This window comes from Gymnoscopelus microlampas (assembly GCF_963454915.1).
Source record: "Gymnoscopelus microlampas genome assembly, chromosome: 4".
NCBI lineage: Eukaryota > Metazoa > Chordata > Actinopteri > Myctophiformes > Myctophidae > Gymnoscopelus > Gymnoscopelus microlampas.
The window spans coordinates 18,940,994-18,966,034 of NC_139941.1; the positions used below are offsets into that span (position 1 = coordinate 18,940,994).

General features: G+C 42.7%; 1 protein-coding gene across 3 annotated transcripts in view; it reads left to right on the forward strand.

Moving 5' to 3' along the window:
- The window catches only part of kank1a (KN motif and ankyrin repeat domains 1a), a 78,179-nt gene that overhangs the window by 31,750 nt on the left and 21,388 nt on the right, over nucleotides 1-25,041 (forward strand). Inside the window, exons 1-3 of one of the 3 annotated variants that reach the window (XM_084053998.1) lie at nucleotides 1,701-1,743; nucleotides 3,220-3,269; nucleotides 21,883-24,606. In XM_084053998.1, coding sequence (XP_083910124.1) covers nucleotides 3,242-3,269; nucleotides 21,883-24,606 — 2,752 coding nt within the window. In that variant the 5' untranslated portion in view covers nucleotides 1,701-1,743; nucleotides 3,220-3,241. Of the gene's footprint in view, nucleotides 1-1,700; nucleotides 1,744-3,219; nucleotides 3,270-10,228; nucleotides 10,360-21,882; nucleotides 24,607-25,041 lie in introns of those variants that run through there. The other 2 variants (XM_084053997.1, XM_084053996.1) reach the window with 2 other exon arrangements.

The window sequence follows — 25,041 nt, forward strand, 5'->3', positions numbered from 1 at the left end:
GATTTAAAAGTGGGGCCAGGGTATTCAAAAATAGCAGATCTACAAGCTCATAGCGCGGCACGAGTGCCGCGCTATGAGCTTGTAGATCTGCTATTTTTGAAAAATCTTGAAAACATTTTTTTTAGATTTTTTTTTTCAAAAAACTGTTAGGATTTAGAAAACTTTTTGAAGAATCGCCTCAGGTCTTAATGGGTTAAACGCCAACATTAAATATTCGCTAAATGTAAATTTACAATGTGTGTTGCTGACATATGGGATATTTTGAGCCGCTTGCCTTGTAGCAGACTGTAAGCAGCGCTTGAAATGCCTGACACGTGAACTGGATGGGTCATATAGTGTATACCAGACAGTCCTTGTTTTATGACCACACCACTCCCATGGGGGACACCTAGACCCCCCCTCCACTGCTCAACAAATGAGGCGGTACACGTAAAAAAAAAGACTCATTGTTAAATGTACAGGTCCATTTGGTTACTTACTTTGTACTCTTTCAGAATAACAAATGGATAACAATGAATAACAGGAAATACAGGATTTTACTGTATAGCTGTGTGTACCTGTAAAACTGATGATAAGATTTTAGTTCAATAGTTGACTTATAAATGAACACTGTTATGCTGCTTATTCTATTGCAATTCATTGATAATCACTCAGAGGCCACCTGCCGCTGACTGAAATTATGAAATGAAATTAGTAATATTCAAAGTTAAGACAACAGTGTTGTTGTCACGGTACTGTAATAATGGGAGGCACAAATACCAGTAGCCAGCTAGATAATAACTACTGGTTCATGTGTCTCTTACTCAAGCCCATCAACAAGATCATAACGGCGATTAATTGGCTGCAGGTGTGGTGTTCTGCAACATGTTCGTGATAATAAGGCTGTTTATTTACCCTGTTTCCACCTTCAGCTCGCAGAAGGCGGAGAGAAATGCTGACTCTTTCATTGGACAAGTTAATATTTAGCCATTTATGAAAGGGCAACGCTTTACAAACCATTGTTTTTGTCCTCTGGACCCTTTTCAAAGTTGAAGGTCAGTCCGGACCAGAGACTGGAGGTGACCGGAGGTCATTAAGTCTCAAAGTTAGTTAGACCTTTACCTGGAGGCTGCTGGGACGCGTTGGGGTTGGTCCAAACTGCCTAACCCATTAAGACCTGAAGCCGATTCTACATCCCGTTTCCAAATCCCCAACAGTTTTCTGAAAAACGTATGTTTCTATTTCAGTGGTGCTCAATCGTTTTCATGTCAAGGCCGCGGACCCCCATCTCAATTTTTTTGTTCCAGGGGGTCACAGAAGCAAAGATTTGAGTTAAAAATGTTCGCTTTAAAATATATATATATATTCAAAGATGTGCACACATTTTCACGATTTCTCAAAAATAGCAGATCTACAAGCTCGTAGCGCGGCACTCGTGCCGCGCTATGAGCTTGTATATCTGCTATTTTTGAATAGCCAAAGTATAAAATAATGCTTTTTTTTTGCTCAAATCTAAAAGTGACACAGATGCGTTCCCGGTCTTAATGGGCTAAAGTACTGTTTCCTCTTATAGTACACAGATCGTTTGGCTGTCATCTGAGGAAGTCAGCTAATCTTAGCTTGGTAACCCATCCCTCCCTCTCTCTCTCTCTCTCTCTCTCTCTTTGTGGATTGCTGGGCTATAGGCTAGTTGTCAGGGCTATGTGGATTCACTTGTACTCGCTACCTGCATACTGTCGGACGAAGTTAGAATGAGAGTTACAGGTAAAACCGCTGGGGTGAATGATTAACAAACGTGTGTTCTCGTCATGGTTTTGCAGTTTCGATATAAGCATGTGAGCTAGCATAGATATAGCAATCCAAGATGCTTATGCTAAAGCCCCCTTTTTAAGTTTAGCCTTTCTCCATATGCCTGTTTACATGTTGCCATCATTTCTACAGAACAACACCTCATCATAATGTATCCCTCAGTGTCCGTTTTAACTTAACAGGCTGCTCCTGCATCCCTACAGCAAAGTATTTATTTTGGTTAGAAATTGTTCTGCTCGTTGCAACTGAATCGTTGAGCAACAGTGACTGAATGTGTACACTGTCACATCTGATCATCGCTGTCCTTCTATCTTCGATCTCCATATTGAATTTGATCTTTTCATAAATTAATGCTATTTTAGACTGATCATATGACGGTGTCGTACAAAAGTTGTGAAAATAGCAAATCTACAAGCTTATAGATCAGCTTCTTGGGCTATTTTTTAACTAGTTGCCTGCCAATAACGCATATATGCGTTCTTTAGAATCCATCACTTGCCTGCCAATAACGCATATATGCGTTTTTAGAAAAAAAGAAAAAGAAAAAAAAAAAATGTTTTTTTTATTTGACCCAAAGACCAAGGAGATATGATTTTTCGAAGATCTAGACTCCCATCCACTTCCTTGTTAACTTAAAACTTAAAAATTCTGTATCTCGGCTCCTGAGTACTTTTTTGTTTTTTTCAATGAAAAATCTCTGGCAGAAAACTGCAAAAAAACAGAAATATTAAAAGATTTGAACCATTACAATTGTTGTTCCATCTATAATGACATGACCAAAATAGGGACGCCAGGTTGAAAGTGGCTAGTCTGTCTGCGGGTTATATAAATATTTAACCAAGCAAAGTATTATAAAGAGCTTGTGACTAAATAAATACTACAGTGGTTACATTGCATTGGTTACATTGGGTCTTTTTTTCCTGAAAAGTAATGGTTTTGGACATACAAGTTTTCCATCCGACAGCGAGGCTATACTGATCACTTACCACCTGCCATGGTCTTTATCAGAAGCGTTTAGATGTGATCTGATACTTGTCCTCTAACTAAAGCTATGAACATGTGACTGCATGCAATTTTCCCACACACTTTATCACACTTTATTGATGAAAATGTTTAAGCATTAGGCCTACACTATCCCATACCTAAGAAAATCATTAATATTCCTGCTTTACAGAGTACTGTAGTTGTTTTTATTGTGAAGGCCCCTTGAAGATGTAACGCTCTTTAGTGTCAGTATTTCAAAAACTAAAAGTACCATACAATTAGGTCAAAAGGCTGGACACATGTATTTATTATTAGTAAATAATATATATTATATAATCACACACCCAACACATTTTGGTGAAGTCCCTCGAAATGATTTGTGTATGATTATCTTGGGAATGCATGGAACATGAAAATGATGGAAGGATTTGCTGCTCCTTCCTACAGGTTTGTGTACTAGTAGCAGCCCATGGAACAGGACACTTCAGAGATGTTTGGTTAGTCAAATGGTTGCTTGTTCGTTGTCTCATTGCATGGAGAAAGGAGTTGATTTCTTGAATTGCTCACGTCAGTCACCATGGTCTCATGTCATCTTCTTTGCAGAAATCTCAGTGCTGTGTGTGTGTGTGTGTGGCGACTTAAATGTCAGTTTCTATCGTATGTTTGCATCTAATTTGTGCAGTTTACTTCCCTCGCACTGATTATTCATGCTGACAGGGTACTGTGGTTGCAAACCTGGTATAGCACAATGATACGGGATATCTTGCTCCGTTGATTAGAAATTGATCATCCAAAATAGTCTCCTCATTGATTTACACTCAGATTCTGCCAATATAAACTCACAAAACCCATTACATCATTTGTTTTCTATTCATATTACAATACTTAATATTGATTTAGCGATTTGTATTTGGAAGAAGGTCCGGAACGGATCCAGATCTGTATCTTCAATCAGTAAAAAATAACAAAAAGCTTACCAAAAAATGCAGTACTGCTTTTTTTTTGTGTTATAAATTGGTAGAATCTGCTTTGTTTGCCTTTTGTTTATGTGTTAGAGGGACTTTTAGATTTGTTTCATTGTGGAATGTAAGTCAATGAGGAGACAACAGAGAAATCAACGGAGCAACAGAGAAAGATATCTTGCCAATATTTGGAGTTAAATCATGGCAAGGTAACCAGTACCAAAACCTCTTCCGAAGTGTCATTAGCAATAGTTTATACCAGGGGTCTTCAACAGGGGGGGTCCGCCAAATCTCTGTGTAATATGATTTATTTTTTACCTTAACCACTTGAACCCTAGCATCCCTTTTTTGAGGAGAACTTAAGCCAAAAATAGCCGATCTACAAGCTCACAACGCCTCGCAGCGCGAGGCGTTGTGAGCTTGTAGATCGGCTATTTTTTGGCAAAGAAGTATAGGTGTCGTGGGAAAAAAGAGCAGACCAAGTTAACAAAAAAGTTTAATCTGAAACACAATTTTATACAATATAGAGGGGGTCCCTGCTTCATCTCTCTCTCAGCTAGGGGGTCCTTGGCCTGAAAAGGTTGAAGACCCCTGGTTTATACTTTGTTGTATGACGGTGACACGCTGCGAAAATAGCTGATCTACAAGCTCACGGCACATTGCATCGTGGGGTTAAAATGACATGATTGGCGGGCCAATCAAATATGACTTGATGGAGAGTTTTAATTATTACTGAGCCAATGCAAGGTAACGTCTTCCTACAGCAGCATTAACTGCATAATGCTGGTTAAACCCATTCAATCCGGGAATGCATCTCTGTCATTTTAGATTTCTTTAGCAATTTTTTTTTTAAATCGTGAAAATCTGTGCAAATCTTTGAATGTATATATATTTTTAAGTGAACATTTGTAACTCAAATCTTTGCTTCTGAGGGGTCCCTGGAACAAACAATCTTTTTGGGGGGTCCTTGACATGAAAAGGTTTGAGCACCACTGATTATAGCAACCTAAAGTAAAAAATAAAAACTGTTAGGATTCAGAAGACATTTGTAGAATCCCCAGAAGCAAAGATTTGAGTTAAAAAGGTTTGCTTAAAAAATATTTATATATATATTCAAAGATTTGCACAAATCTTCACCATAAAAAAAAAATAGATCTACAAGCTCATAGCACGGCACTCGGTGCCGCACTATGAGCTTGCATATCTGCTATCTTTGAATAGCCAAAGAAATCTAAAATGACAGGATTGAATGGGTTTAATCATAGAACCACATTTCAGTTCAATATTGATTGTTAATGCACCAAAAGTGATGGAAAAGCTGCAACATGTCAGTTCCTCCACATGAAAACTTTGTTTTATAGTTGCTTCTGTTTATGAACATGCTCCGACTCTGTTTAGATTAGAAACAGATGGCAAATAAAAAAGTCATAAACTGATTTTCCATGTAATGGCATGCACTGCTTTCCTTCAATGAACGAAGAGAATTCAAGAATAGGACTTTTTTTTAGAACATGGCATGGAATTTGAAGTATTTGGAACCAGGATCAAAGATTTCTATAAACCCCCATATTTCAACATTTTGTATCTTCAGCTTGTAACTTCCCCTGCTTCCTCGCTGTATTCTTCCTTGCTAAAGCTATATAACCTGTTAAGACCTGAAGCCGATTCTACATGTCTCCTAAATACCAACAGTATTCTGAAAAAAACGTATGTTTCTATATCAGTGGTGCTCAATCTTTTTCATGTCAAGGACCCCCAAAATTATATGTATTTGGCCGCGGACCCCCATCTCAAAATATTTCATTCCAGGGACCCCCAGAAGCAAAGATTTGAGTTAAAAATGATCGCTTTAAAATATATATATTATATTATATATATAAATATAAATATATATATTAAAAAATGTGCACACATTTTCAAGATTTTTCAAAAATAGCAGATCTACAAGCTCATAGCGCGGCACTCGGTGCCGCGCTATGAGCTTGTATATCTGCTATTTTTGAATAGCCCAAACGTGTAAAATCATGCTTTTTTTAGCTCAAATCTAAAAATGACACAGATGCGTTCCAGGTCTTAATGGGATAAGACAACAATTTACAGTGGATTTATTTATATGGACCAGCTCTGTAATCTGACATAAGCCTGTGTTCATTATCCACATGCTTTAGACAATATCAACTCAAAACAGCACTCGCTTTTAATAGTTATTTGTCTTAGTGGGCCTACACAAATTAAACGCAGACACATTTTCTTGTGTGTGACGCTGAATTTGTAATGCTTAAAAAACATTTGGTAGACAATAAATGGCGCACACATCTGTGATCCAGTTCCCTCCAGCTGAAAGGTAAAGGCAGGACGGTACGTTCTGCATTCACATTTTCATTATAGACTGTTCTTATATGCTGAAAAAGAGAAACGCATACTCCATCAAGCACAGTGTTGTACTTAATCCATTAAGACCGGGAACGCATCTCTGTCATCTTAGATTTCTTTGGCTATTTAAAACAAAATAGCAAATCTTTGAATATATATTTTTTAAAGCGAACATTTGTAACTCAAATCTTTGCCTCTGGACGTCTCTGGAACTAAATATTTGACAAACGATAGCTTTAAAAAAAATTATATTCAAAGATTTGCACAAACTTTCAAGATTTTTCAAAAATAGCAGATCTACAAGCGTGTAGCTTGGCACTCTGCGCTATGAGTTTGTAGATCTGCTATTTGTGAATAGCCAAAGTATATAAAATGATGGTTACAGCTAAAATCCAAAATGACATCCAAGACTGGATTCGAACCCAGTTCTCCCACATGAGACCTGGGTTCTAAAGATGGAATGCCCACTTGGGCAGGGGAAATACCTGACTTTGAGCTTCAGGCAGTACCAATTGTCAACCAGCACTGATCCTTGGAACACGGGGTCTTACATTTCTCAATAGAAGTGCAGGAAGATTACCAAAAAATGTTTTGTACATCTGCAGTGGTTGGAGGTTAACATACTCTCGAGAATCAAGAAGGTTTTATTTATCACTCCTCACTCATACAGGTACAAGCAGCGAAATGTTGGGGCAGCAGGTCCGCAACAACAGCATTACCATACACACAAGATGAATACAGATCGGTCAAAATAACGTTTACAGAATCTATTTAGATGTGAGGTTGAATCCTTGACGTCCATCATGTATTCCCTCACTTCTTATAGCCCTATATACAGTGCTTCATCGTATGTGTCAATAGCGAAGATAGCAGCTCTACAAGCTGTTAGATCTGCTATTTTCGACGAATGTTTTCATACGTTTGCCAAATGATTGGCTATTTTTTAACGGAACGTTTGTCCTCGTGCCCAGGGGTGTAGGAATGCTGGGGTTCATGTGGTTAATTCTGAGGTAGAGCAGCTGAGAAGGGGAGGCCAGTTGAGAGCTTGGAGGTCTACTGTAGGACTATTAGGCGTATTTGGAGATCAGAGCTTGTTAACCCATTGAGACCTGGAACGCATCTGTGTCATTTTTTTGATTTGAGCTGAAAAGCATGATTTTACACTTTGGCTATTCAAAAATAGCAGACCTAGGTGCCGCGCTACGAGCTTGTAGATCTGATATTTTTGAAAAATCGAGAAAATCTGTGCAAATCTTTGAAATATATATTTTTAAAGCGAACATTTGTAACTCAAATCTTTGCTTCTGGGGGGTCCCTGGAACAAAATATTTTGAGATGGGGGTCCGTGGCCAAATACATATCAAACCTCAGGCCTTAATTAAGCAGTGGAGGACTTGGCTCTCTCTCCGCTCCATATCAGAGCTATTATAGGTCCTGTTGGGTTCCAGACGGTCACGATCTAGACGCGTCGTCCTAATGACATAGCTGTGAAGCTTTTTTTGGTAGCTCAGTCAGTCAGTATAAACAACTTTCTCTAAACGGTGCTGGCCTTTCTACAGTGTCACGGCTATGGCACTAGTAATGCATTTTTCCCTCTGAAACATCACCTGCATTGGTGACCAGAGCTGTTTCCATCCCATTTTCAGCTGCTGACAGAGAGGAATTTAAAATATTAGGCTACTTGCTCTCATCATGACATGTGTTTTTGCGACTCATTTGACTGAAGTAGCTGAGTACTACCGATTTCCAATCTGGTTTGACTCTTGATCATAGTGGCAGTGAAAGAGGACGCTGGTCACTTCTCCTAGGTACATATGGTCCTACAGCTTAATACTACACCCAAAAAATACTACATTTTGTATCAACTTACGTACCCCATGTTTCCTGGAATAGCTCATGAAAAAAAGTGTAAAGCTCATGCATTGAATTGGTGCAACACAGTTGAGAGGACTGCATGGAAATATTTATTTTTGCAATATCTAACTATCTAATCTATCTAATCTAATCTAACTATAATTTGACTAACCTCTGTGGCCATGGTGTCTTGGTGTGTGCCCGTTTCTCCTCACTGGCTGGAGCACTTGATCTGATTTTGCACACAGCCATTGCCCATTACCGTCTGAACTTAACTGCGAAGCCCGTTTCTCAATTTCATCAAATCTCAGCTTTTTATTAGCCATTATGTGTCAAACAATGGGAGATAACGTTGCCAGGTTTCGCGCGAGAAACAAGCAGCGAGGTCTGTACTTTCGTCTGCGCCCTTCACCGTGGCTTGGGTGCTCATATCCCCCTACGGGTATGGTCTAGTTATAGGTAAATACTGGTAGATGTGTTTTGAGTACTGAGCATAAGGGTGCCTGAGACTGGGATTATACTGCATGAGTAGTTTGGTCATTTGTTACGTACATTATTCTGAATTGTTTTGTAGTGGTAAAACATACAATTCAGTTGATCTCTTGATTAACTGCATTGTATCACAAAATGGCAAAAATGTTTGGAATCTCTGTGAAGGCAAGGGGGAGTAAGAAGTCTTTGTTGTCTCCATTGTCATTCATCCAGATCTTTTTTTATATGCTGGCCGTCTGTTGCCCCTGAGTCAAACTCTTGTTCCCCATGTTGGTTCCATATTAACCCATTCAATCCGGGAACGCATCTGTGTGTCATTTTTAGATTTCGTCGGGCTATTCAAAAATATCAAATATACAAGCTCATAGCTCATAGAGCTTGTATATCTGCTATTTTTGAATAGCCAAAGAAATCTAAAAATGACCCACCGATGCGTTCCCGGTCTTAATGGGTTAAGGGGAGAATGGCTCTTTTGTGTCGGGTCATAATGTATCCATTGATAATGTCTGGGCAAGTGCACACAAGCCCTTCTTATGCTCATAAATGTCAGATGCAAGCACACCTGTGAAAAATCAGGGGTCCACGCTGTTGATTGCATTAAGTGGGCTTTAACCTTTTTTTTTTTTTAAGAAAGGCCTTTTGTGTGACGCAACTGTGTAAAACTCAAATGTATGAGCGTTTTGTTTGTTTGCGCATGATGTGTCCAAATGTTTACTCCAATGGTGCCACAAAATGTGTCTCCGTTTGGGGGTAACATCAAAGTATCAATGCAAAATGATAACCAAATATTAAAATGCATGTTGTATTTTCAGATTAACAGATCTCTTGCGATATGCAGGTGCAAATCCTGATATCATAATGCGCTTTTACATTATACAACTTTTGTTTATATAAAAATATCGTTTATTTATATGTCATACTATATGTTTACAGTATGGCTCTGCAGGAGGCTAGCCGTCTAGAGGGTCGGCTTTCGGTTTGTCTGTATGTCCATCACTAATCTTGCAAACCACAGGACCGATTTTTTTGTTCTATACCATTTAAAACATTTGACTTTAATTGTATAACGGCAGTCCCTTTCGGTGCAGCACACCTAAATCTAACGCACCTATTATCAGTGGTGTAAAGTAACTAAGTACATTTACTCAAGTACTGTACCTACTGTAAGTACAGTTTTGAGGAATTTTGACTTTACTGGAGTATTTCCCATTTTCAATACTTTTACTTCTACTCCACTACATCTCAGAGGCAAATATTATACTTTTACTCTACTACAATTATTTCAGCCCTATTTTACACTTAGGCTATTTGAAAATAGCCGATCTACAAGCTCACAACGCGTCGCATCGCGACGCGTTGTGAGCTTGTAGATCAGCTATTTTCAAACATGTTAGTACTTTTACTTTTGGCACTTTAAGTACATTTTGATACCAATACTTTAGCACTTTCATCCAAGTACATTTTGAATTCCTGACTTCTACTTGTAACAGAGCACTTCTACTGTACTAGTAGAAGTATTACTTTTACTCAAGTACAAAATGTGAGCACTTTTTCCACCATTGCCTATTATTAGCATTAGCCATGTTGCTTGCTAGCCTGCCATGTTTTAATCTTATGTCGTTTTTTAACCTGCAAAACAGGCAAATAAATCAGCCTATAGGGTTTCATGCTCCTATAAACGCTGTGGAATGTGTTTAAACATTATTACTAGGATGGCAAAATGCTCAATGTGTGAGTTAACGCGTTTGGTTTGTGTTTTCTTTTCTTTTGTGTCAGTTTGCAGGTTGCATGGTAAGCTGGACTTGATGCATGGCAGTTGCATGACCCCAGTGAGTCTTGTTGTGGGACAAAGAGTGCACGGCTACAACCATGGCTCAAACCATGCACGTGAATGGCAATGGCCCAGGTAATCACCCTCGCTTCTGTATTTTAACGTCCCTTGTTGTTTTGTTCACTAATGCCACTGTTCACTTAACCCATTAAGACCCGAAGCCCATTCTACAAAATGTCTTCTAAATCCCAACAGTATTCTGAAAAACGTTATGTTTCTATATCGGTGGTGCTCAAACTTTTCCATGTCAAGGACCCCCAACATGATATGTATTTGGCCGCCGACCCTCATCTCAAAATATGTTGTTCCAGGGGGTCCCAGAAGCAAAGATTTGAGTTACAAATGTTCGCTTTAAAAACATATACAGTATATTCAAAGATTTGCACACATTTTCACGATTTTTCAAAAATAGCAGATCTACTAGCTCATAGCGCGGCACCGAGTGCCGCACCGAGCTTGTAGATCTGCTATTTTTGAATAGCCAAAGTGTAAAATAATGCTTTTTAGCTCAAATCAAAAAATAACACAGATGCGTTCCAGGTCTTAATGGGTTAAATTCTATATAAAGTAAAAATGTATACAAACTGCCTGAAGATTATGCATCCGATGAGGTGTTTTGCATTATGTGTATTATACATGTTTTTTATTTATTTACTGTCAAACGTTCTATTTCTCTCTCATCCACATACAGTATATGTGGTCGCAATTGAAGACCACCTTGTTGACGAGTTGTCCATGGTCCTAATCTGTGCTTGTCGTCCTGGCTAAATAAAACCTAGCCACGTTGGGATACAATAGGGTCTAATGTGGCTTAGGTATCCAGTTTCATCCATGTTGGGCACCGGACCCATACCGATATGTATATTTAGCCTGTTGAGTCCTACACTGCCTTCATTTTGCATCTGGATGCTATGTGGAATTTATCAAATATGATTTTGTGGCCCAGACGGCTAGGGTAGCGGGCCGGGCACCAAGCTGGCGATGCAGCCTGACACCGTGTAGTGGGTTCGAGACCCAATTGTCACGGTGCGGGCTTTCGGCCCCGCCCCCTCCTCCTCCCTGACTCTGTTGTGGCCTTGAGTGTGAGGCTGAATCCGCAGCACGCCCGGCTGCAAGTCCTTTGGGCTGATTACCCTGGTTGCTATATTAATGACTTTCCAGCCGGTGGTTCTTTGCGTTAAGATAACCTGTGTCACGTTGCGACCTGCCTGTCGTGCCTTGTGTTTGCTTTTTAGTTACCTGTTTCCCTCCTGCGTGAGGTTTCTTGTGTTGCCACCCTTTTTGAAGTAAAGTACCCTTATTTACCATCATTCCTGTGTCGTGACCTGCATTTGGGTCCCGTCGAGTTCGTATCGTGACACCAATCCCGATGGTCTTTGCTGCGTGTTACTCCACATCTCTCTCTCCACATTTCCTGCCAGACTACTGTATACTATCTAATAAAGGCAGAAAAAAAGCCAACAAAAATATCTTTAAAACTAGAAAAAGTGCTCCTCGGAGCACAAGTCTCCGCCAGGTCAGGTAGGTTATTATGGCCTCCTGGTGGCGCTATAGGCCAATGTGAAATGGGTGCCATTTCTTCTTAAGCCTTTCACAGCAATCGGACACTGCATTCATGATTTTATTCCAAAAATGTGGTTTGCTAAATTAGACCTGCTGGTGGCGCTATAACGGGCCAATGTGAAAAGGGGGGCATTTCTTCCTCGGCCTAGTGGGAATGTTCACGCAGATCGGTGCAGTTATAGGTAAAAACGTGAATCGGCCTGTTTTAGCGCCACCATGAGGCTGATGTGGACGTTTTCAGGTGGCATTTCTTCCTGGGCCAAGTGGGAATCTACGTGGATAATTTCACGGAAATCGCATGCTGCGTTCATGATTTGAGGCATTTTGTTCAAAACTAACCAATCCTGCAAACTTTGGAAGCCAATCTTAGCCAATCAGGATGGAATATGGAAAATCGGACAGATCCGTGTTGATCACATGACTATAGAGATACTGTGTACTGATTTGTGTGTTGTTTGGACAAACTCTGTAGGAGTAATATCCAAAAATGTGTTTTGCAAAAGTCGGCCTCATGGTGGCGCTATGACAGGCTGATCTGAAAAATGTGGGACAGGGGTTCTGCTGTGGCATCCAGGGAGTGTGTGTGTGCAGTTTCACAGCGACTGGGCCAACGGTGGCGGAGATTAGCTGTTAACAGACAGAAGGACGGACGGAGGGACGGAGGGACGGACGGACACACGGACGGACGGACAGGGGGCAAAATCACTTACCCCTTTTTGTCTCCGCCAGGCCGAAAGGCATGGCGAGAAAGTCCATGCCTTTCGGCCTGGCGGAGACAAAAAGGGGGGGGGAATTTGATTTTGTAAGTTTTTATCAGACTTACAACATTTTAACAAATCCATCAGGCGTGTTAAGCCAATTTATTCAGACCCAAGATGGATCACTGCATCTACATTCTAAGGCTTTTGTAATGCTGTGTTCTATTGCTGAGAGTAATAATCTATACATTACAATAATGTCTGTCTGTCTGTCTTATCCTTTCATCCGATCGACTTCACATTTGGCAGATGTATTTTTAAGAGCACAAAAGTGCAAACAAGTGCAATATTAGCAAGTTGATTGGATGAGCTGTTCTCTTCAACCCGCTCGCTCCAAAACGGGAGCAGGAACTTCGGAACGAAAGTTTTACGCTAGGCTCTATGTTGTGGTGTCATGGGCCAATGGAAGTTGCACACCACTGTTGGAATGTCAGACATGGCAATGTGCTGCCAAAGAAATGCTAGCAAGCCTGATAACAGTGTCTGAAATGCATTATACCATGTCAAAACAAGATACGTAATTACTTGTCCTCAAACTTAAGGAGTCGTTTAGGACTTAATTTGACCCCTCCCATCTCAAGAGTGCACCAAGGCTGTTTGTTTGCGTGCTCGCGTGCACAGAGGAGATTTCCACACTCGAGTGCGAAATCAACCCTGTCAGCCCTGGGTCCAGCATAAAGCACACACCTGCAGACAGATCACATTCCTGGCCCTGGCAAACAAACACAAGCGGAAAGTGAATCCTTTTTACTTTACAAATCCCCAGAGGTATGCACAGCATGCGTGGCAGATCGTTTCTGGACACTTAAGCACCATGTTTTGTGTGAGCCTGCCCACCGCTATGCAAAAAGCCTCTTGAGGTGGTGCATTTACCGACACAACAGGCTGCCATCTCTGCATTCTCAGGAAGAAAGAAGATACACAAAGATGTGTTTCCATTTTTTTGTTTAATGTTTTTAACTGAGCTCAGCGTTTACATTTTGAGCTTGACGTTTTTGATTGAGCTCGAGTTGTAGGATAACAACCGTAGGATAACAACAGTTATCTGTGAAGAGGCACTTATGCTATGCTACAGTGCAGAGACATCTGATAGACTGGTGTTGGTATAGAAAACCTAGAGGCTTTGGGTCTTGCCATTCCAACAGCATGGCAGCAATGGACCAAGCCAGAGAGCAGCCTAGCAGGAGTAAAGTGAAAAGTGGAGCTTGTAGAGCTTCTCCAAATCCTCTCAAGTAGTGTTGTTTCAACAGAGAGACAAGCCAACTACAACTTAAAACACCCCACGGCATTGTGGTCCGTGAGCCGGTTTCCTATTGTGTCTGTGTAAGAGCTGTGTGTTTATGAATGTGTGCCAGAGGGGCAGGGCACCATGTGTCTTTATTCTAAATGGCATAATTGTTCTGCCTCATTCACTAGGCCTGACTGGAATGGACTTTCAACATTTTCTACACCAAAGGATTTGTTGAGTGTTGGCAAAATGGATCTCTGGTTTCAAGTGTGGTTTTTGCCCCTTAATTACATTCAACAGGATAATGCCACTGTTTGAAAGGATTACATTTGCATTGAAACTATGCCTTTATAGTAACTTGGTTTAGACATCTGTAAATTACAATTATTTCAGAATCTGAGCTGGGATTAAAGCACAATTGTACTTCGGTAGAGGTTTGAGTTGTGTAGTTACCATGATGTAACCCTTAATATTGTTGAGATATCTTCAATAGTTGCTCCGTTGATTTACTATTGATAATCAAAAATATCCTCCCCATTGACTTCCATTTCACAGTGAAACAGGTCTCAAAGGCACTCTATTAAACTTGTGTTTGTGTGCTAAAAGAGTGACTTTGAGACCTGTATCACTGTGCAACGTAAGTCAATGGGGAGAATATTTTCGATTATAATTTTTTTTTATTAACGGAGCAAATTTGGAGCTGGATCATGGCACTAAAGTGTCATTTGAAGCTTTTTTTATTGTAATAATGATTTAAAGCTGCAAGCAGCGATGACTGAGACCTCATACCTTTGTCCTTGTTCATTTTATTTGTGCAAAGAAGAAAATTCCTTGCATTTCAATGGGACTTCGCATTTCACAATGGTGCTCTGGCCCTCATTATAAACATAGCCTAAATTATTCAACAACAAGGGGAAAGAATAATCAAAGAATAACAGCTCTATTAATACACTTTGTCTGTTGTTCCTAGCGCTTGAACCACTTAAACACTGTGTACTTCGTTGACCAGAGTCCTCCAGGGGTCTATGCTAGGCCCCCTCTTTTTTCCCTCTACACCACACATGGGCAACATACGGCCCGGGGGCCGGACCCGGCCCTTTGACCATCTCAATCCGTCCCGCCAAGTCATAAAAAAAAAAAACTGCCCCCCCCCAAAAAAAAATAAAAATATCTACATTTTAAAAGGCTGCCATATGTTACGGGTTTTGAGACAAATTAATTAAACTCCAATTAATATTAATTCATATTTGCCATTTGAGTACATACCTGCATTCCTCCATCCGTATGTACTCAAATGTTTTATGTTTACAATGTAACAGTGAAACAGTCTGCTGTGAGTTCATCATATAATGAATGCGATGTGAATGCAATGTGTTTTATCAGTGACCTATGGAGAGGTTCATATCAGATAAGATAAGATATGGAATTGACGTGGATTGTTTCATGTGATCTATTCATTGTAATCTCGTACAGAGTACACCAGAGTGATACAAAAAGAAAGAGAAAGATCAACATTTTGTTGATGAACATTGTTGTTGTGAAAGCAAGGACCTTATTCTAATGTAGTCTGGCATGTCTACCAAATTCATGCAGTTTCAACATCATTCAGCACTTACAGTATGTGTTTCAAGTTTCAATTCAATTGTACAATGAATGTGTGGCCCTTCACTCATTTTATCGAAGTCAGTGTGGCCCTCTGGAAATAAATGCTGCCCACCCCTGCTCTACACAATACTATTTGCTGAAAATAGCAGATTTGTGAGCTTACAATGTGTCACAACGCGATGTGTTGTGAGCTTGTAGATCTGCTACTGTCTATTTGCTGAATGTTCGCCCAGAATCGGGATGCCAGTTAAGGTGCCATTACTGTACATTCACAGTAACTACACAGCATTTGAGTTAATTGTTGATGGTTATCATAGTATATTGAAACCACAATAAAGTTGCCTTTTATGTCTGTTTTGGCCTTTCTCTGTGTTCTACAATTCACATGATGCATTTTGTGGGCAGGCGCGGGCCTGGCACAATCATACTGCCTATAGAACTTAGAAGCCATTACATCAAATCTGATGTAGTCCAGATTGCTATTTTGACATAAACACAGCAAATAATGTCACAGCCACCAAGGGTAGCAGGCAGCTAAAAACCAGGAGTTGGGGCTTGTAGTTTTCACATACATGGATTGTATCCAGGCAGTGATTGTGAAATCATTGGAGTAAACGTTTCAGCATAACTTTGGTGGCATTGGAGATGCACAGTTTTATGACTGCTAATGGAACTTTAGCCTTACAATGAGATAATGTTGACAGTTTGTGATTAGTATTCCTTTAATTTAACTCATATTTACAATTTCAGAGTTAGATTGCACTCCAGATTTGACCGTGTACATGTAGGTTATTTTTTACTGTTTCAGGCCATACTTACTTTTTTATGTTCTTGTTGATCCCTGTTTAGTTTTTGTACATTTTGAAATTAAAGGCACTATTTACTATTAGTGTTTTCTCTCTAGTTTGCTTTGATAATTCTGTTTAAGGCCTAGTGGATGAAGTTAAGAAGAACGAGTTGCCAGTATAGAAATATTCCATTCTGCATTTCTAATTATACAGTCACAAAAACAAGATATTAGATATTTGATATTCATCTTATCAGATAAACCCATTGAACTTCAAACTCAATTTGAACTATGTTAGACTCCTTGAAAACACACGTCCCTGGTTCTGGTGAATGATAATGTCCTGATAACTGGTCCACCAAGCACACAACACACATGCTGCATTAACAGACACAGAGGTGCCTGAGTATTGAACCAAATACCTTATTTCGCCCTCTATAATCAACCTAATCATTCTTTACAAATGGAGATATTGACGTTTAGATACATATATGCATATCTGAATAGATCTGGAAAACATACTTCATTCCTGCTTTTTGAATGTAATTTACATATTGCAGAAAAACTGCAATATCAAGTTTTTCCAATGGCGTTCAGCCCTCCGGTAGCATTCAGCCTGTATAACTGTTTGACTTTATGCACCGAGAAGGGAGTGAGATGGACAAAGCCTTTCATACTTCATCTCCTACCTCACTGCTTGCTAAGGAAGCCCGAACATTTCCTCGAGTCTGCGTCATTGTGTAGAAAGTTGTTGAATTTGGCAAGAACGTCTGGCACTGCCGTGTGAGTTGCTTGAAAAATGAAATGTTTTAGGTTTAGCGCTCTCACTCTAACCTATTTGTCCTTGCTTTTCCCCCCCTATCCACCATTAAGAGAAATGGTATGAAATGTGTAGTACTGTATTGTTTTGGTGTTTGCATCCTGGGTGTATGTATAAGACTGCATGTCTTGTCGTGTTTTTTTTACACTTAAGCAGTAAGAGGCGTTGATCAAACGTTGTTGTGACTAATTAGGCGTGTGGAGCTCACAGGCAGGGTCAGGAAATACCAGCCGAATGTGTGTGTGTGTGAGAAAAGAACCTCTGTTAGTCTGTGTTGGGGCGTGTGTCTGGCTAGTGGCTATACCATTACAGTCCTGTCCTCTAAACACTTAGCTTCACACAGCGGTATTTTGCCAACATTCAGCGTCATACACCCAAGTGTGAGTATGATACATGAATATTACACCTTTTTCTGCTAACTTGTTTTAACACTAGCTTGGGCTTCATGCAAGACCTGTCTTCTGATTTTCTTGAACTTGAAGGAAAGTTCTCTGGCATTCTAGGCAGGGAATGATGGTAATCTGAGCTGTGCTATTTTGGGTGGTTTTCATTGAAAAAGTATTCATTTTAGACACGATTGCATTCTACTATGTGATTGGGTGATGTTGACATTTCTAACAAGTATGCACTCTATACAGTATGTACTCGTACAGGATGTGTAGGTGAAGTCTTAAGGACTGCACAGTATGTACAAAATAAACAGTGATGTTTCTAGGCGTCATGTGGCTAGTCATCAGGGAAACCTACTGTACATTATGCGGTACAGCATATGGCAGCAGTAGTTCTCATCCTGTTAGGAATGTGGGCTCATAAAGCTCTATCGCTGGTATAATGTGCCAGTGAGTGTAGGCTAGCAAAACGGATGTGGAATTTCACGGATTAGTGATTTAACCACTTGAAACCTAGCATCCCTAGTCTAGGAGGGAATGTTCGGCCCGGAAATAGCAGATCTACAAGCTTACGACGCATCACGACGCGCTGTGAGGTTGTAAATAAGGTTGGTTATTTTTTTTCGTCGAAGAGCTTAGGAGTGGACGGGGGGGGGGGGAAAAGAGCGGACCAAGTACAGCGCTGACCCCCGTAAATGATTAGTTTACTAAGTATAGACGGTTTAAGTGGTTAAAACCAGGAAATAGTTGTGCCTTGGAGGTGCTGTTGACGACTTCGTGCAACTAGGAAACTATGCAGCCTTTTTAGTGCAGTACTTTGTTTCCAAGCACACAATGGATTTTAAAGGGCTTTTGTTATCACTACATTTTAACTTTTGCACGCAGCCCTGCAAACATAGGCCTATTGTTGATTGTGTGATTTTCCTCTGTCCTGAATATAGCTTCATTGGTCAACACAAACATTCCACCATGAACAGGAATGCCTGCATTCAAAGAAGCTAATATTAGAGCCCAACCGATGCCAGATTCTTGGGTCCGATCCAGATTTTCGAGAATCCTAGACCACAGATTACTGATGTTTTGACCAATATTTTGTTAAAAAGTGTAAAATCTTCTAATCAATTTGGAAAAACTTAGATTTCATTAAAGTTTCTACTTGAGAACATTTCAGTTTCTAAACAAACAAATACAAAATAAACACAAATGCACTTGTGTTCACTTCTTGTCATCCTGTGTCAAGGCAGTGCATGTTTTCATTGTTGGGCCTCAGGACAGTGGTAATGACCGGGACATCACTTCCTGTCTGTGAAAGACTTCTGATTGGCCTTCGTAAAAAAAAAAGAGAGAAAAGAAAACAGCTTTCATTTCCTTGGCCAGATTATACAATAAGTACAGTTCAAATCCGCACAGTTGGCTGTTCAGTAATTAGACTATAATTCTAGTAATTAAACTAGAAATATTTCTGTGCCCCTGCTGAGGATGAAACTACAAAGATGTTTGGGAGCCCCAGCTCTAAAATCTATTTTGAGTTGTTTACAAATTTCCTAATGTTTCATTGGGTAATTAAAACTGCTCACAGTTGGCCAATTTCCCCACCACTTCAGGACCAATAAAAGGTGATGAGCTTTCAGAAATTGGACTGTTTTCCAGCTCCAAACTCCTTTATCTCAGATGTGAGCCATACAGTATATCAGTGGTTCTCTAACAGTGGTCCGGGGACCACCAGTGGTCCTTGAGGGGGTTCCAGGGGGTCCCCAGCCTAATAGTTAGGAACCAAATGGACCCTTATGTGTCTGTAACTCTGAGAGTGTACAAATGGAACCAAACGGACCCGTTAGGGTCCGTTTGGTTCCATTTGTACACTCTCAGAGTTAAATGAACACTAATGATGATGATACAGTGTAGATTGGGACCCCCAAGAAATCAAAATGGTTGAGTCCCTGGCATATCTTTTCAAATGGGGGTCCGTGGGCTAATATGTGTGTGTCAATTTTGGGGTCCTTGACACGAAAAAGGTTGAAAACCACTGCAGTATATGATCAGTTGATATTCCATTTACTGGTTGTGTTAACACTTCGACATTAGACAGAGGTCTACTAACAGAAAAGTTGGTGGTTATTTTAGTCAGAAACCAGTGAACGGAGTGCTGCCTCACAACACTGTAGTATTGTGTAATCCCTGCCACATTGACAATGTAACAGCTGTTGGTGATCATAACAACTCCTGAGCCCTCGTCAGTGTGACTATCGGTTCCCTGTCACTGGAACGTGCGTCCCCCCCACATCAGTTGTCCCTCAGTGATGAGGTCACAGCTCAGCTGTTCAGGGTCTCCGTGCCCCCCCCCAGGCCAGTACCAAAGAGCACCCTGTCACTTCTCATGACATGGCCGGTGTGCTCGCAGTAGCTCGTGCCAAGGGAGTCCTCCTCAGCTCCAGACAGTACAAGAGTGCGTCTGTGTCAGAGTACAGGGAATATTTACACCAGAAAACACAGGATGTGCCCTTTCAGGTCAGTACAAGTCACAGTAGAGCACGGCGTTGACAGTGGACGCTTTTGTGTTCAACGCTTAACACAAAAATAACACTGTTCAAGATACTTTATTTTAGAATTAAAGACCTGAAGTTGAAGTTTTCTTTCAAGCGATGTTGGCTAAAAATACATTTAATTGTAGGAGATGTATAAATGAATATTCAATTCACTTGGAAGAACTACAACATCAACCTACTGTTTCTTTTTCAATAAGTAAATCTGTGTTTAACGGTTTGACCTCTGATGCTAGAAGTAGCTAAGCGAGCTACATATCCCAAGAACATAGGCTTTATTGTCATGGCTGCGGCTACCTGACACTGAATAACAGGACTCCTGTTTGGGCAGGGAAGAGCCTGGCTGAGAGCTGCGCGCGATTGGAGGAAGCCATCGGCCAATAGCGCGCCTGACTTGTGCTTGGCTAAGTTTACACCAATAGTGGAATTTTTCCCCTTATGGAGTGAGGATTGAGAAAGAGTGAACAGAGAGAAGAGAGAAGAGAGAGAGAGAGAGAACAGCTCTGTAGTCTGTTCCTTTTTATATCCTGTCCTGCCAGCGCGTACTCAGTAAGAGAGAGAGAGAGAGAGAGAGAGAGAAGAGAGTGGAGGGTCTGGAGCCTGCCATTTGACTGAGGTAAGTGAAGTTTGAACAACAAGGCAGTGAGGTTTTCGCAGCAGGCTTTAGCATTGTGATTCCCTCCCTCTGTTTTTAACTGAATGGAAAGGATTGACGGAAGAGGCTGTCGGGAGCAGTGTGCCCTGGGAAGTGAGAGCAGCGGGGCTGTTTATTTCAAGCCCCCTGTTTACTTTAGTCAGTAAGAGTTCCAGGCATACCAAGAACAAGGCGCTGTATTTGGCCAACACAGTGTGAATGTATAGTCTGCTAATGGCCTGGATAGTTGGGTAAGCAGGCCTCTCTCCTCTGATTGTGTGTGTGTGTGGGGGGGGGGGGGCATTTTTCAACCAGACGTGTGGAATTTGGACTTCGATATAAGCAGCTTTGATTGACATCCAAGAACATTGTTTACTCAATAATTAAATCTAGATTGTTATGTTTTTCCATCCTTTGTGGAAAGAGTTATCAGGCAAAAGTGTTTCTGTGAGTGTTTGGGGGTAGAACAGCCAGTTTAGTTTTTTTTTTTTTTAAAGATCATTTGAATGGGTGCAAAGGGATGAATTTTGGACTTAAAACTATTGACTTGGTGTGTTGACCTTTTATCTCTCTGTACTTTCTGACTCTGCTCTATCCATGTTCTGTAAACAAGAGATTATGCAGGTTGGCAGCCAGTCTGTCTGTCACAATACATACATACACATACAGTCAATGGTCACAAGCCTCATTCATGTTTAACTTGTATGTATAATACCATGCAAGATTATGACAAAAACATATTCATATATTTACACCAAACAGAATGACATTATTAAAATGTATATAGTTTACTTGTTTTGTTATCAAGAGATGTGAATGTCCCTCGACAAACAGGTTGTTTACTTCTCAAAGAACATTTTTTCAGGGAGTTGCTGTCCCATTGGGCTCTTGCATAGTTTCAGGCTGACTTGAGCCACCCGTCTCCAAAATGATTACCACTCATGTTTTTCTAGCAGAAACATGTGAAACATTTGAGTCGTGTTTAGGCTTGCAGCTGCCAATAAGGGAAATTGTCTGCGGCTAAGGAAACGCTTAACGTCTAGTTTTACCTTCAAGATGTCAAGATGTTTGCATTGAACGCAAAAGAAGACATTTGTCCAGCTGTCCTATTTGTTTTGTTAAATTAACGCCCTATTTTTATCACAAGACAAGGATCAAAACTGTTCACTGACAGCTTTCAGTTTCCAAAGGAATTAGAACAAATTATGAATGTGAAAATGTGTACGTTGGAACTAACTGAATGCTCTCTTTGTCTTCTTTTCCCCACATAGAGAGAGGACAGAGGTGTCCAGGCACAGAGGATGAGAAGGATCCGGTGGCCCCCTACTACGTCGAGACCCCCTACGGTTATCAGCTAGACCTGGACTTCCTGAAGTACGTGGACGACATCGAGAGGGGCAACACCATCAAAAAGCTGAGCATCCAGAGGAAGCCCAAAGCGGCCAGGCCGCTGACCGTGCCCAGGGGGGGCAGCACCAGCGGGGGCAGCGTCCAGGCTGAATGGACCTCCACCGACTCCCTGTCCTCCTCCAACAGCGACGACACCAAGCAGTCCCCGGTCTTCTTCACCTCCAGGCCCCCGCAGGCCGCTCCGCCCCTCACCCCCACGCTGACACCCACCCTGAGCAGGGCAGCCGTGGCCTACCCCTATGACGCCCCCCCGCTTCAACTGTCCTGCCTGAGCAGCTCGGAGCCCAAGCAGCTGCTGCCGCCCCCCTCCCCCAGGTTCGCCACTCGCCACAACACCCAGGTGGAGAAGACCCTGATGGAGACGCGCCGGCGCCTCGAGCAGGAGCGCCTGCTCATGCAGCCCCACGGCGAGCCCCCTCCTCCCCGCCGTCGCCTGGCCAGCTTCGGGGGCCTGGGCTCCAACAGCTCCTTGTCGTCGTACTCCGGCTCCGTGGGTCTGAGTCAGATTTCCCCCAGCGCCGCTCAGCCGCTGCCCATCAACGGCCACCTCCACAATGGGGAGTACAGCACTTACTACCCGCCTTCCGTGGGCAGCTCCATTCGCCACAGCCCCATGAGCTCTGGCATGACCACCCCGGTGACCAACGTCAGCCCCATGCACCTGCAGCAGATCCGCGAGCAGATGGTGGTGGCTCTCAAGAGGCTTAAAGAGCTGGAGGAGCAGGCGAAGAGCATTCCCATCTTACAGGTCAAGATTGCGGTTCTGCAGGAGGAGAAAAGGCAACTGACTGCCCAGTCCAAGGGCCAGGGGCCCCCCGGGGGCTTCCGCAAGCGCTCGTACAGCGTGGGCAGCGCTGACCAGATGGAGAGCCCAGGCCTGATCCAAAAGGAAACGGAGCTGCACATTGTGGAGCCTGAAGCCCAGGAACAGAACGCTCAGCGGCTGGAGGAGTTCAGGCGCCTGGCCGCTGAGGTCCAAGCTCTAGAGAAAAAGACCCAGGACGCCAATGCAGCTGAAATTCGGCAAATCCAGCCCGCGCGTGCACAGAACCAAACTCACCGGCAAAACGTTGGCATCGGCGCAGACGAAAATATGAACAGGCTCACTGTCACCGAGAGGAAGCTGGCCACAGAGCCTCGCTTCCGCGACGCTGGGGTGTCAACGGAGCGACAGGAGACGCGCAGCTCCGGGGTGGGCGTAACTGAGGCCATGCTGGGCATGACCAGTGAAGCCGAGAAGGAGATCGAGCTCCAGCAGCAGACCATAGACGCACTGAAGGAGAATGTCTACCGCCTGGAGGTCCAGCTGAAAGAAACCACCCACCAGATGGAGATGGGCAAGCTGAAGCTGGAGCTCCAAGCGGCCGGCGGATCCAACAGGAAAAAAGTAGACAAGGGATGCATGGCCCGGCCTGAGATGTATAGCACTGCTGTGGAGGCCAGGATCCAGACGAACACCCAGGGAGTGGGTAATCACATGGAGTTCAGCCATGCTAGCACGGCTAAGACTCTTCTGACCCAAACCGTAGGGGTGACTTGTCGACCCAGTGTGTGCAGCGTTGCCATAGGCCCTGAGGTGCCCATGGAGCGATGGGTGGTGCATGAGAGGGCGGAGGTGCACGACCAGTGTGTAGGGAGACGAGTGGAGACGTGCCACCAGGGAGTAGGCGTGGACCTGCTGAGCGTCTGTGAGGTCGGAGTTAACACAGAGGAGTCGGTGGACAGCTTGGCCCTTTGTAAACCCATGGCCGAGCTGACCAAGGAGTCCAGATCGGTCGGTTGTGGGGAGTGTTCTGTGGACGTGGTTGTCAACCCTCTCAAAGAGCTGGTGTCTCAAGGAACCAACCCGGATGTTGTCACCAAAATGGACTCTAGCGTCATGGTCACCCCTGAGACGGCATCTCAACAAACTAATACCGAGACGGAAGCTGTGAGCAAGGCCACCAACACAAAAACAACCAACCTGGCTGACGCATTCACCAACACGGTTTCGATCACTCAAAACGACAAGCACACCAGCACAGTAGTCAACGAGACCAGAACCATCGCCGCTGGGGACGGACTGGTCAAAGACGTTACGGACACGGCAAATAAGCGCTCTATAGCCGTGGGAACTACCACAGAGGCGGAGTCATCCCTGGGCAAATCCTCCCCTACCAAAACCAAAGACTGTGGCGTGGGACCAGTAAGCATTCACGAGAACTTCCTGATCGGCCTGAAAACCAGGAACATAGCCTGTGGCCCATCCCAACTGACGGAATCTACCAAAAGCAGCGGGGAGGAGACCACGGGGGTGAGCGCTCAGGCCGTGCCGACAAAGGCGCAGGCCGACGGGGGCGCCGGACTGGACCACTACATCGAGAGGGTGCAGAAACTCCTGCAGGAGCAGCAAATGCTGCTGGCAGAGAACTACAGCGAGCTCGCCGACGCCTTCGGTCAGCCCCACTCCCAGTTTGGTTCCATCAACAGCGAGCTGGTCAACACCCTCTCGTCCATCAACACGGTCATGAAGTACGGAAGTGTCGAGGAGCTTCGCAACGTCGACATCCTGAAGCTGCAGCCAGACGCCGTCGCCTCCAACAAAGGTCAGGCTTTAAATGCTTCCAGTGTGTGTTTATGTTCATGCTACGAGTTGATGACTGAATGCATAATATGTTGGCATCCCTTCTCTCCATCGCTGTTTTGCAAAATACCGTACATTGTTTCCTAGCGATGAATTGTCAAGAGACATGTTGGGTTAGACGACATAAAACACACACACACACACGCACGCGCGCGCGCACACGCACACACACGCGCACACACACGCAGCTCACATACACACAGCTGGCGCAGCCAGACTGTAAACTATCTAACCAAAATGGCTGTCAGCCATTAATCTGCTGCCTTGGGGGGACATTGAAGAGAAAGTGAAGATTTACTGAAACAATTAGATTTCACAAGATTGACTCGCTTTAAACCCTGATGTCTCTCTCTATGTCTTATAGTACATTTGTATTACCAAATCCATCGCTCGGCTC